The 13,138-nt window shown below is 33.2% G+C and overlaps 1 protein-coding gene across 2 annotated transcripts in view; it reads right to left on the minus strand.

The window, feature by feature from the left end:
• Itfg1 (integrin alpha FG-GAP repeat containing 1) overlaps positions 1 to 13,138 on the minus strand; it is a 254,097-nt gene that overhangs the window by 213,823 nt on the left and 27,136 nt on the right. For both annotated transcript variants that reach the window (XM_046435181.2, XM_046435182.2), the window contains exon 6: positions 10,424 to 10,518. In XM_046435181.2, coding sequence (XP_046291137.1) covers positions 10,424 to 10,518 — 95 coding nt within the window. The remainder of the gene's footprint in view (positions 1 to 10,423; positions 10,519 to 13,138) is intronic.

Here is a 13,138-nt window from a genome sequence, read left to right on the forward strand (position 1 = left end):
TATAACGAATAAATGAATATTTAAGAGATGACAGAATAGATATGCAACATATTATCATCTGACATGCTAAAATCTACTTGAGTTCTTAATAAAGGGACAAAAATTATACTTCATACACACAAATACCATAACCTATTTTAACCAAAGGAAAAAATTTCATGTTGTTATTTCTGTACAATATCTAGAATCATGTACTATTTTAACAAGAAAAACTAGTATCTGATGCTTTTTAAAATATCTAAAAGTCTTTGTAACTGCTTATGGTCAACATATTAATTTCTCTGTAGAAATACAATTTATTATAATATAATAAACAATGTATTTGATACTTTTATTTAAAAAAAGATCATATTTAGAGTATTTATAGCATTTGCTCTTTCCCTTTCTTCATAAAAACAACAATGACAATAACAACAACAAACTAGCTCATTTATTTTGTTAAAATACCCCAAGGCAACAATGAGTTTACTGGGTTTCTTTTATTTTTTCTTTTACCTGTAAGAAGTCAGTGCCCCTAAGTTAAACTCCATATGGCAACAACTAGATAAATCCAGTGTGCAACATTAGAATACAAGTGGCCTTGACTCTTCAAAAATTCAATATTATAAAAACAACAAAAACAATAACAACAACAAAGGCAAGGATATACCTAGACTAAGAGAGACTGTGAAGAAATAACACTAAAAGCAAGCTAGAAAAATAGGTAAGTCATTGAAGTGTCCAAGGAGAGTGACATGTGTAAAGAGGGAAGAGGGCTGAGTATAAATGTAAATTCTGACATATGCATGTGGATTCTAAAAAGGAAAGAAAAGCAATAATAAAATATAATTCTTAGGACAACTAGGAATATCTGAATGGGTTCGCAAAGATGACATTAAGGAATTACTATTAATTTTTTTAGATGTGACAATGCCATTATGTTCATGCAAAACATATTTATTCTTTAGAGATGCATGCTTAAGTATTTGATCGTGAAGTGTTAAGATGTCCATAGTTTTAAATGGTTCAGGGAAAAAACTATATTTTGATTTATCACTTTTTATGCATATCAAACACATAAATATATATATAGATACTCTGATGTTGGAATCTATAGAAATAACATGTAAAGTCCTCATGGACACAGAATCGCTTCATAAACTGGATGACAGTGAATAGTATTTATTGCTGGGGACATTCTAATCTGTTTTTTAATAGCAAGATTTTAGTATGTTAAAATAAATATATATCCAAATAAGAGAATGTAATTTAGCTATGATATAAATGAGGTAGATCTAAGTATTGAGAACAATTGTTTCTAAGAAATTAAGTGAAAAAGGCAGCTATAAAATGGTGTGTATGATAGGACTCACTTTACTTACATGCAATCACTCTTCTGAGACAATTTTTTGCCAAACCTGTTTCTGAGCTTCACATATGTTGATATGTATCTAGTTTACTACAGTTTTCAGTTTTGGAAATCAAATCATGGTTGATTACATACGCTCAAAAATCTTCTTCCTATTTGTGGCTTGACTTTCACTTTAATGATATTTAAGGTTTTACATTTTCATATAGTTCTTACATAATAAAACAAAAAAGAAAACCCATAAAACTAAACATACATGCATACATATACATTTTTTGGCGGCCCCAGAGATTGTACCCAGGCACTCTTATATGCTAGATAAGCCCTGAGCTACATTCCCAGCTCTTTGTTTTGAGACAGGGTCTCATTAAGTTGTCCAAGCTGGCTTCAAGCTTGAGATCTTCCAGCTCAGCCTCTCTAGTTGCTACAATTACAAGTATGAACCACTATATCCAGCAAAAAAACATATATTTTCTTGCATGAAGTGAATATGCTTTAAAAAAATCTGATAAACACACATCAAATCAATAGCCGTGCAAATATCTTGGATTACGAGTTTTGCTTTCTATACCATCTATGTCTATAATTTTTGAATATTTAAAGTAGCAAGTATTAGTTCATTATTAACCAAGGAAACTTCTATGGATGTTCATGAACATAAAACTTTATTTTTATGGGAATTTTTCTTGGAAGAGGATCTATAACTTTATCTATAGATTCTCAAAGGGATATGGGACCACAAAATGTTAATAACACAGCTGTAGGTTATATGAAATGTTTAGTGAACTAAATTTTTAGAGGCAGAAAGCTTCTTGACATTCTCAAGGTAACTTTGGGGAATTTACATAATCTCTTGGTTAGTTTTACAATATGTATAACAAGATTAATTTAAAAAACCCTTTATTCTATAAAATTGTTTTAAAAAATAAGCAAATACATGTCAAGTATTTAGAAAAGGGTCAAGGGTCATCTAAGTGCTTGAAAAAATATGGTAGTCACTATTTTTAAACTATATTTCAGATGAAGACTAAAAAAAAAAAAAATAAAGAGATCCACTATTGTTTTTTGGGGGAAGAGTGTGCAGTAAATATACCTTAATCAAGCCCTGGTGCTACTTATTAATAGGTCCTCACAGTTACAAAATAAGCAAGTAGAAGAGTGCTACAACAGAAAAACCTATCTCTGTAAAGTTTTTCTTTGAAGTGTTTACTCTAGTAATAAACGTGTCAGTCTCAGGGAAGTTACAGCATAGGTGCAATAAAATATTTCCTATTATTTTCTTTCTCTGGTGCCCCATTCTTATGAGAGAACATAAATGATACTATCAGAAACAACTGCTGTTTTTAGCAAACAGGTCTCTTCATCTTTGCTGATAAAGATCAGCTATTATTTAGAACAGAATTTGAATCAGTTCAAACTAAATGTATTTAGAAGTGATTCATAGGATAGATAACCTTATGATATCTTAAGGTTAGAGTGATTTTATTTTTATTTTAGAAAAATGAACCAAATTCTTGAAGAAGATCTCCATTATTTTTATATATTATTTTTATAAGTACCTTTTATTCTAAAAGAAAGGCTCCTGCTTGAATTCCAATAGGAAGCAGGGTCTTTGTATATACTTCTGAGAAATCCCTTGTGAAATTTCTGAGAGACTATGTATGTCTAAACTTCTGCAAATGAACACTGATTTCATCAAAAGTTCTCTTTGTTAGCTGTAAAATCTTTAGCTGAAGACATCTCTTCCTCAATTAGGTATAGTTTGAGCAATGAAAAATGTTATAGCAGTTTTATGCTCTGTTCTGATGCCCCAAACATGACTATTCAACAGCACCTATTTAGGGCTAAGTACTGTTTCAAGCATTGGAGAAACAGCAGTGAATAGAATCAACAAAAATCTCTATCCTATGGGATGAAATAATAAAAACAATAAGTATATAATATTTTAGCAGGTTATAGGGCCCTGGAGAAAACTGAAGCTGTTACAAGGGCAAAAAGGAGTGGATGAAAGTTGCAATTTTGAATACAGAAGGCTCACTAAAGAAATCAGACAACAGCTAAGTAAAGATGTGAAGAAGATTAAGTATATTTAATGAAGTAACTTCAGTGAAGTGATACAGATGTCTGGAAGAATAAATTTCTAGATTGAAAAAATAGCTACCTAACCCAAACTCTATGATTGAACCATGATTTGTAATATTGCTGGAACAACAAGGTACTATATGTGCAAGGCATCAGAGTGGGATAATAGATGAACAGAAGGTCAAAGAAGTAATCTTGAGCCAAAGTATGTGGGCTCTAGAAGGCCATTTTAAGGACTTTGGCTAGTTTGCTAAATGAAGAAGCTACTGGAAGATTTTAAGAAAAAGGGCATTATCTGATTTACATTTTGAAAGATCAGGGCAGCTCATGTGTTGAAAAGAGATTGTAGATGAAAAAAGGGTAGGAGAAGGGTACCAGTAATAACTGGAATAACTCGGGTAAGAAATGACAATGTTTGTATGAGGAAAGTTTCAGTGATGAGGGGAAGAAGTGATCAGGCTGAAGATATATTTTGAAGGCTGAACAAGATTTTCCTAATAGACTTGATGTGGGTGTGATGGGAAGAGGCAGCAAGGATCATTGTATTACTCTCTCATTACTTTTTGACTCTCAATGAGCAAAAGGCATGAATTTGCTGAGGGTAAGAGTTCTCAAGGTTTTTGTTTTCAGGACCTCTTTATACTTTTAGAAATTACAGAGCACCTGAAAGAACTTTTGTTTATAAAATTTAAATCACTTTCACTCCATGGACCCTCTGACAGAGTCTTTGTGAATGTACGGGATATCCAGACTGTATGCTGGAAATTGCAGGCCTAAGCAAAGATTAGGGTTATTACAGCAGAACTGCAAAAGAGTCAACATTCAGCTTTTGACATCCAAAACAGCAGTTTTTGAATAGTTAAAGAATAAGTCGGTGGTGTGTGGCGGCACACACCTGTAATCCCAGTGACTCAGGGGGCTAAGGCAGGAGGATCCCAAGTTTGAGACCAACCTCTGCAACTTAGCAAGGCTCTAAGCAACTTAGTGAGACCCTGTCACAAAATGGTAAAAGGGCTAGAGATGTGGCTCAGTGGTTTAATGCTCCTGGGTTCAACCACCAGCACCAAAATAAATAAATAAAATAAAATTTAAAAACAGAGAAAAGAAATACTTTATTGAGAGGAGAAGAAGATTTTAATATTCTAATTTTCATATTTAATGGAAAACTTGAGGGTCTGAAAAAGTTTTACTTTAAATGATAGGTAGAAAAAACTCAAGTCAGGATACCAGGCTACATAAAAAGGTTTGGAGCTAGTGAAAGTCAGAAGGACAAGAGGAGATCTGATATCACTTTCCTTGACCAGTTTTCCTGACAGTCTTAGTGTCCAACTTGTAGAGGCATAGTGCCCAAAACATAGAAATTAATGCTGCTAAAGGGGAAACAGGGTGCATAGGGAACTAGACCCTGCTTCCTATTGGAATTCAAGCAGGAGCCCTTCTTTTAGAATAAAAGGTACTTATAGGGGTTCTCCTAAGTGTCTTTTCTAGACAGTGTAGAAGGGACCAACCTAGTATTTTCAAACTGACCTTAACTTTCATTTGTAGAGACGGAATTCAAAATCACCTGTGGTGAACATAAAAGGTAGCCAATTTGAGAGTCAATGGACCTTCAAAGGGACTAATATAGTACAAGGAAAATGAATTATATGGCAAAAGATGGGGCCATAGACAGTCCAAGTTATAGATATATGGTAAGATGGGAGTTTCAAAGGAATACATAAGAAGCAGAATTAAGTCTGCTAAAGTGAACTATTAGCCTTTGACTGTGTCAGGAAAAGAGGTCAGGAACTCTTGGTGCCCAACTGCCAACTTAGGGAGCAAATGCTAGCAGGGCACTTAATACATAAGGGCTACCAAAGTAAAGGCACAAGGATCTAAGGGCAATACAAAGGTCTCCTTCTAATCCTTTAACATATAAGCCTATTCTTAGGTTCTAACCAGTTCCTATTTTTGCTAGGGGAAGAAAGAATGTGAAAAGATACAGAAAAACTAAAACTTAACCCCCAAAAGACTAAAAGGTTAAACACTCAGATAATTCCACCCTACACCTTTTGTGTATGTGTGTGAGACAGATATGCTGGGGATCAAACCCAGGGCAAGCTCACTAACACTGCAAAGTACATCCAGCCTAAAGATAAATTTAATTGACAAGTTTAAATTTCCTTGGGTAACAAACAAATTACCCAAGGTAAGGCATTCAGCCTTCTATCAGTTTTAGAAAACAAACAGGTTACCTTTCGTATATACACATATTATAAATTGGTAAAATTTTAATGTCACCACATAATATTTTAAAGTAACCCTTTTTATTTAAATGTAATAAATCTCTTATTTAAATGACCAATCATCAGACTATTTCTTTTACTTAAGGAAAACTTCCAGAAGAATAATATACCAACATAGTCTATAAGGGAGAATGCAAGTAAACAATAAGTGAAGAAATTAATTCCTCCATAGCAAGGCAGGACTTAGACGGCCTGTTCTGTTGAATAGACAATACTGATGACAATTAAAATGGAGAAGTGAATATCTAAATATATAACTAAAATACCAATGAGAAAATTTAACTGTGTCAAAGATTTAAATGCAAAAGCATAAAACCACCAAAAATAATTAAAAACTTGTTTGTTACCCAAAATATTACATCCAAGTGGCATTTGCCAAGCATGACACAAAACAAAGATACCATGAAAGAAAAGACAAATTTGATTAATAAATATTTAACAGTTATATATGATCAAAAGAAAAAAGGCATTTATACAAATTAAAACACGCAACATACATATATCATGTACCAAAAAGCAGAAATAATTTTCTTAAAGTAAAAAGAACTTTTGTAAATAAACTTTTAAAAAAGAAAAAAAAAAAAAAAAAAAACTCTAACAGAAAAATGGGTAAATACTTGAATAGGCAATTCCAAAATAAAGAATTATAAATGGTCAGTAAGTGTATGTAAAGCTGTTTGACATTAATGATATAACTCAAGAAATGCAAATCAAAATAAGATGCAATATTCCCCTGTGAAACTGACAAAAATGGAAAATACCAAAAGTCATATATATTTTTTGGTATGCCTGAAATAACTCATAATTAATAATTATATATTTTACAATGTAAAAGAAAATACCAAATTTGGTAAGAATGACTACTTTCATACACTTTTTGTAGGAAGGTAAATTTGGTATAAACTCTGAAGGGAAACTACAATATTTATTAGAATTCAAAATAAAAGTTGTAATTATTTGTTTATTCTTTATCCACTTTTCTGAAAAACATTATTTAAGGGAAAATACACATAATTACAACCTTAATAAACTTCTGATAATAGCTAATATACTTATGTTTGCACAAGAACAGAGAGATATACGTACAAAAATATTTACTGGAACACTGTTGCAAACAAACAAGAAACATATCTGTCTACCAAGAGATGAATATTTAAGTAAATTATAGCATCTCTATATAATGGAATGATATGAATCTATAAAAGGTCAATTTTATACTGCTGATATGCTTATATGAATTAAGACAGAATGACAGTTATCTACACACTAATTCAACTTGGACCAAACACAAAATTGTGTGTAGATCTGCACAGCTAGAAGAAACTGAATATACATTTGAACTGTTTAAAATTTCTTACCATAACCATGCTACTTTAAAATAATTCAAAAGCAAACAAAGTTTGTAGCCCTCTGTCTATCCATGGCCTTAAAAATACTGAAGACTCCTATACTTCAGGTTATGACCTAGACCTTCTTCTCTAGCTCTGGGATCAAGCTGACAATGGACATCTACATGTAGGCACAAATACTTTTTATTGAAAATCAAATTATCCCAAATAAAGAATATTAAGAGAAAGTAATGGTCTACATATTGGACAAGGAATTCTGATATTTTCTCTCTCTCTCTCTCTCTCTCTTTTTTTTGAAGGTAGATACTTATTCTTTAGTTATCAAATGAGCTAAACAGACAGTAAGGCTGATTTTCATTTGCAGAAGAAAAGAAGTGTTTCAGGATCTGCTCTAGCTGATTAATGGTCATTGCTGTTATGAATGGAGGGGTAGCCTGAAGAATTAATAGCCAGATTTGATTTTCTTGAGATGTATTACTGATGTAAATGAGATGATGAGAATAATGTGATCAGATCACTATATAGAATAGTTCACAGTATTAAGTAACTTGAATACTTGAAGTCTATTTAAAAAGCTGTAGTAGTCATGAATCAGAATTGCCAGTGGTTATAAATAAGTCTTTGCCTGACAGAGTAACAGAACTTAAACCAAAATAAAAACATTAGGAAGAGACAGTGATCTGAAAAGGAAAACACAGCAATCCATAGGGAAAACTAAGAAATGGTCAACTCACAAAAGCAAAGAAAATGTACTTCAATAGTAATCTGAGAAATGCATACTAAAATCATAATAAATACCATTATTTTCCATCCTTTACATTGATGATAATTTAAAAAGGTAATAAGTTCAATTCCCAATAATACCAAAAAAAAATTTTATTTTTGTTTTGTTTTTCTTCTAAGGCTTATTCTTCAGAAAGTTTTCTATATCCTAAGGAATGAGTACACTCTGGACAATGAGAAGCTCACCATAGTTTAAAATTTGGTCAAATTCTTTGATCAATTTTGTAGGGTTCCATAGTCCTAAGCCTTGTGAGATGATCTCCTTTGTCATTAAGAACAGTTTGTCTAACTAATAAAGATTTACTTCATTCTTCCGCATATTATGGCTAAATTTGTCTGCTTCTTCCAGACTAACTAAATGATCTTTGACAGCTGAAGGCACTTCTTGCCATCTTTATAACTCAAAAATGATTACAGAGGGCTTTACAATAGAACAAGTACTCAATGAATGCTGACATAACTTTAAAGGAGATAGTAATTTGAATGTCACAACTCTAATAATTATAAATTTTTAATATTTCCTTAATATATTTTAACTTCTTAAAAGTGATTATCAGAATTTTTTTACATTTTATATAATAGATTGTTTACTTAAAACTCATACTTCCTGTAAACACAATTGTGTCATTTTATGTCAGAATTTCATAAGGCAGATTTTGTTGATTGTGTAAAAATACCCAAGAATTCTTTAGAAATTATTTAAATGCAAAGTCAATATTGTTTAAGAAAGTCTAATATTATTGAACTCAAAGTAAATTTCTAAAACATCATGACAGAATTTTCCTAAAAAAAAAAAAAAAAAAAAAAAATTATGTGGGGAAATGTATGTGTATGTGTAATGTCAATGAGGTAACAGAAAAATTAGCCTACAACTATAGAATTTCCTCATCTTGAAAAATGAGTTGTTAAGACCACTTCCATGGCAAGAAGTACTCATACCATTACTACTGACAGTTTCATATGATTTAGTGTCCCAGATAAGCCAAACTAAAAATAACCTCTGTTTTCCTTGTTCAATTCCCTCTTTTTTTTCCATTGTAAGTGTACATTTGAAACCAAACAACTCAGAACCATAAAGAGCTCACTCTGTAAAGGACTGGCTTTGTTTGTTTTAAATCAGTAAAATTCAGAGTACATTTGGGTGCTAATTTCTTAACTGTTCAAATGGTATTCATAAAAATGTGCTAGCAAAATTCATAACAAATTTAGAGTTAATAAAAGGCTTAAAGAACATAATTTTAGTTGTCTTTTCTTTTTTAAATTTTATTACTTTTAGCCTTTTTTGTTCATTTGCAATTAGTTCAGTGACTAAAAATGTCATAGCAAAATCAGATCAGAAGCCTTTGAAAACTGGAGTCAAAAAATGGGGAGAAGAAAAAAATAAAGGATTTATCTTTGCCTATCACACTGTACACTATATATGTACATTGATTGAAGATCACGGTGGTAGTTTTTTCTTCTTTTTTTTTTTTTTAAATAGGAAACACCAATTAATAATATATACAGAAGAGTGACATATCTAGTGTGCCACAATTTTGCAACTCCTGTTGAAATAACGGACCTGACAACAATTATCATTGCTAAAACCATTAAGGAGCAGTATAGTAGATGACCCATGCTGAGCAAACCCTAAGCTAGAGAACAATTTTACACTATAAAAGAAAAGTTAAATGATCAGTCTGCATAATGAGCTGAAACACACAGCAACACACTGGAAGGATTCCTGACCACTACTCCTGCCTGTTGATTCTACAAAGCTGGATTCTGGTTAAGGTTCTAAATCTAAACACTAAGAACAGAAGCCAGAGTAACATGCTAATATCATGGGGATACAATGAGAAAAATCCAGACACAGATAATTTTTTTTTTGTCTGTTATGAGTCCTGTTTAGCTCCTGGTTTGATAAAAACAAGTGGGATATTTTGAATAGTGACAGGATATTTGATGATATTCAACTTTATTATTTAATTTTTTAGGTTTCAAAATGATTTTTTTGGTGGCTACAGAGATACAGAGAGTGAAGTATGTATAAATGAAATTATATGTTTGGATTTTGTTTAAAATTATCTGGAGTGGAGAGACTTGTGTGGATGGGTACAGAAAGGAAACATGATTGGCATTCATAACTAAGATATCATTTATAACTAAGCTAGGGAATTAAGTGCGCATATATTTATATTATTTTGCCTACTATTCTATGTTAAAATTTTTCCACATTAAAAAGTTTTTTTTAAAAAAATCGTTTTGGAGTACATAAACTAAATATTTTTCTTTAGCATTAGTCAAAGACTTTTAAAAAGAAAGGAAAGAAACATCAGGCAACATGACAAAATTATCATGAATTCATAAAAATGGGAGAATTCAAATTTTGAGGTGGATAACAAACAACAACAATAAAATAACTACAAACTTATTTATTATATTCAGTACTGTTTTTATGTTTCAAATGATTTCTTATAAACTTTTAACAGTCGGGTCTTAACATTCAGTCCACGAGCAAGTGAATACAAGAATAAGTAAAATCTGTAATTCTTAGGCAGTTTAAATTACATATTTCACATTTATGTGCAACTTACCTGCTGTAAAATCTTCAGTCAGATCAATAAATGCATGAGAATGTGGAATTCGCATTTTACTTTTAGTGGTCAAAGCAGGATGCCATGATAAATTTCTAAAATATAAAATAAAAATAACTTTTTTAAGGTAAACATCAAATGAGTATTGCTCAAGTAGAAAAATCTCCCTGCATGCCAAACATTTTAAGATTATTTGTTTTTATTGAGATATTGTTATTGTTTGGATGGGAGGTGTCCTCCCAAAGCTTACTTGTGGCACAATGCAAGTAGGTTCAGAGAAGAAATGATTGGGTTCCGAGAGTCTTAACCGAACTGGTGAATTCATCACCTTATAGGATTAACTGAATGGTAAAAGAAGGCAGGTGAGTTGTTGCAGGAGGAGGTAGAGCATTGGGGGGGTGTGGCTTTGTGGTATATATTTTGTATCTGGCCAGGGGAGTCTACCATGTGAGCTGCTTCTCTCTGCTACATTTTTCTGCCATGATATTCAGCCTCACCTTGAGCCTCCAAGGAATGGAGTCTCTTGTCTATGGATTGAGACCTCTGAAACTGTGTACCCTCAAATAAACTTTCCCACCTCTACAGTTTTTCTAGTTGGGTCCTTTTAGTCACAGCAGCAAAAAAGCTAACTAAAACAGAAATTGGCACCAGATATTGGTTGTTGATGTAACCATCTTGACTATGTAGCTCATAAGCTCAGAGCATTTTGGAATTGGTTGGAGGAATTTTGAGGTGTTTAACAGGGCAAGCTGGAAATGCTTTCGACTGTTGCAGAGTTTAATGGCTGATTCTCATGGGAGCTCAGAAGACCAGATTGCCAATGGGATAGTGAGCAGTGAAAACAGGGCTCAAGAGGGTTCATAGAAGACCTCCACTGGAATTTGGAATAGAGGCCATTTGTGTTATGTTCTGGCTGAAAAACTGTCTGCATTTTGCCCATGATTTGAGACTTTCTGTGAGGATAATTTTAAAAGTGAAGGACTTCTTAATCTGGTGAAAGTAATTTCTAGATAGCATAGCATTCAGGCAGTGACATGGATATTGCTGGTGGGTATAAGCCAAATTTATTGTGTTAATCAGGAGCAGAAAGCAAAGCAGAAATATTTGAAAAACTTGGACTTGAAACGTGGGAATAAAACTGGAACTCAGGGGCTGGGGTTATAGCTCAGTGGTAGAGTGCTTGCCTCATATGTGTGAGCCCCTGGATTCAATCAGCAGCAGCACATTAAAAAAATAAATATTTGTTTGGAAGATCTATCCAGTGGTGAGAGAGGTATAAGTCACCCAAGATTACTTGCATTGTGGTCAATTTGACTTTTGAACTTGTGAAGAGTTTGAGAAATGTAGATGCTCCATTGTTTGTGTATATGTAATATTTATAATTGTTGTCTTTTTGATGTGTGGTTCCCTTATGGCATTTGCAGCTATATGGATGGCGTTGGAGAAGATAATGCTAAGTGAAGTTAGCCAATACCAAAAAAACAAATGCCGAATGTTTTCTCCCATATAAGGAGGCTGATTCATAGTGGGGTAGGAAGGGGGAGCATGGGAGGAATAGAGGAACTCTAGATAGGGCAGAGGGGTGGGAGGTTAAGGGAGGGGGCAGGGGCTTAACAAGGATGGTGGAAAATAATGGACATCATCTTTCAAAGTACATGTATGAAGACACAAATTGGTGTCAACATACTTTATATACAAACAGAGATAAGAAAAATTGTGTTCTATATGTGTAATAAGAATTGTAATGCATTCCACGGTCATTTTTTAAAAAAATCAATAAAAAATAAAAAATATATTGTGTCCAACTGCAACTAAAAAAAATATTTTAAAAAATTGGGCTAAGGAAGTTGCAGTTGTTAAAGACATTATTGCTACTAAAGGAATGCTAAAGACTGCCCAGATAAAATAAGAAAGATGGTTTGAGGGCATCTCAGGAGTTGGCAAGACAATACGCATTTCAAGCTCAAGGGAATAAAAGTAAAAATTCTCTTGAGAAGAGATCAGTGGGCGCACTTCTTGCACAAGAGTGCCTAGGAAGTTTTTTCAACAAGTTCAGCTACCCAGGCACTGAGAGGCTCTGTAACCAGGGTCCCCAGAAGCTTGGAAACTGCTCGAAATTGTGGCAGATCTTGGCATCAACCAGGTGATGCTGATTCTTCAGGAATGCAGGATGCTGGACTTAGGGGGTCATGGAGGCTTCTACCTCCATGGTAGAAGATTTCAAGGGAGGGCCTGGGAGGCCAGACAAAGCACAGCAGGGTCAGAGTCCCTGGGGGCACCCCTGAGAGGGTAACCTGTGGAGATGTGGAGGAAGCTGAAGCTGCAGTGCAGACCGGAGATAAGAAATGCCAGTGGTGAGGAACACCATCCTAGGAAAGTTTCAGGATTTGAGCAGATAATTATCAACAAAAAGGCCACTTTGAATGCAACCAGTATAGCCACATGGGCGAATCTACACAATAATCTGCTTTTTATTTCTATGCGTTTCTCTATTTGGGATATTTCATATAAGTAAATGATACAATACGGCATTTTGTGTCTGGCTTCTCACATTTAGAATAATGTTTTCAAGTTCATCAGTGTTGAAATATGTGTCAGTCCTTTTATGTTGGACAATATTGCATGATTATCTGCATATGTTTATTCATTCATGTGTCAAAGGACATTGGCTTGATTCCACTATTTTTCTGCTATTAATGTTCATGTACAAGTATT

This window comes from Marmota monax, unplaced genomic scaffold (assembly GCF_021218885.2).
Source record: "Marmota monax isolate L192 unplaced genomic scaffold, Marmota_monax_Labrador192_F-V1.1 WCK01_AAM20220418_F8-fsc00024, whole genome shotgun sequence".
Lineage (NCBI taxonomy): Eukaryota > Metazoa > Chordata > Mammalia > Rodentia > Sciuridae > Marmota > Marmota monax.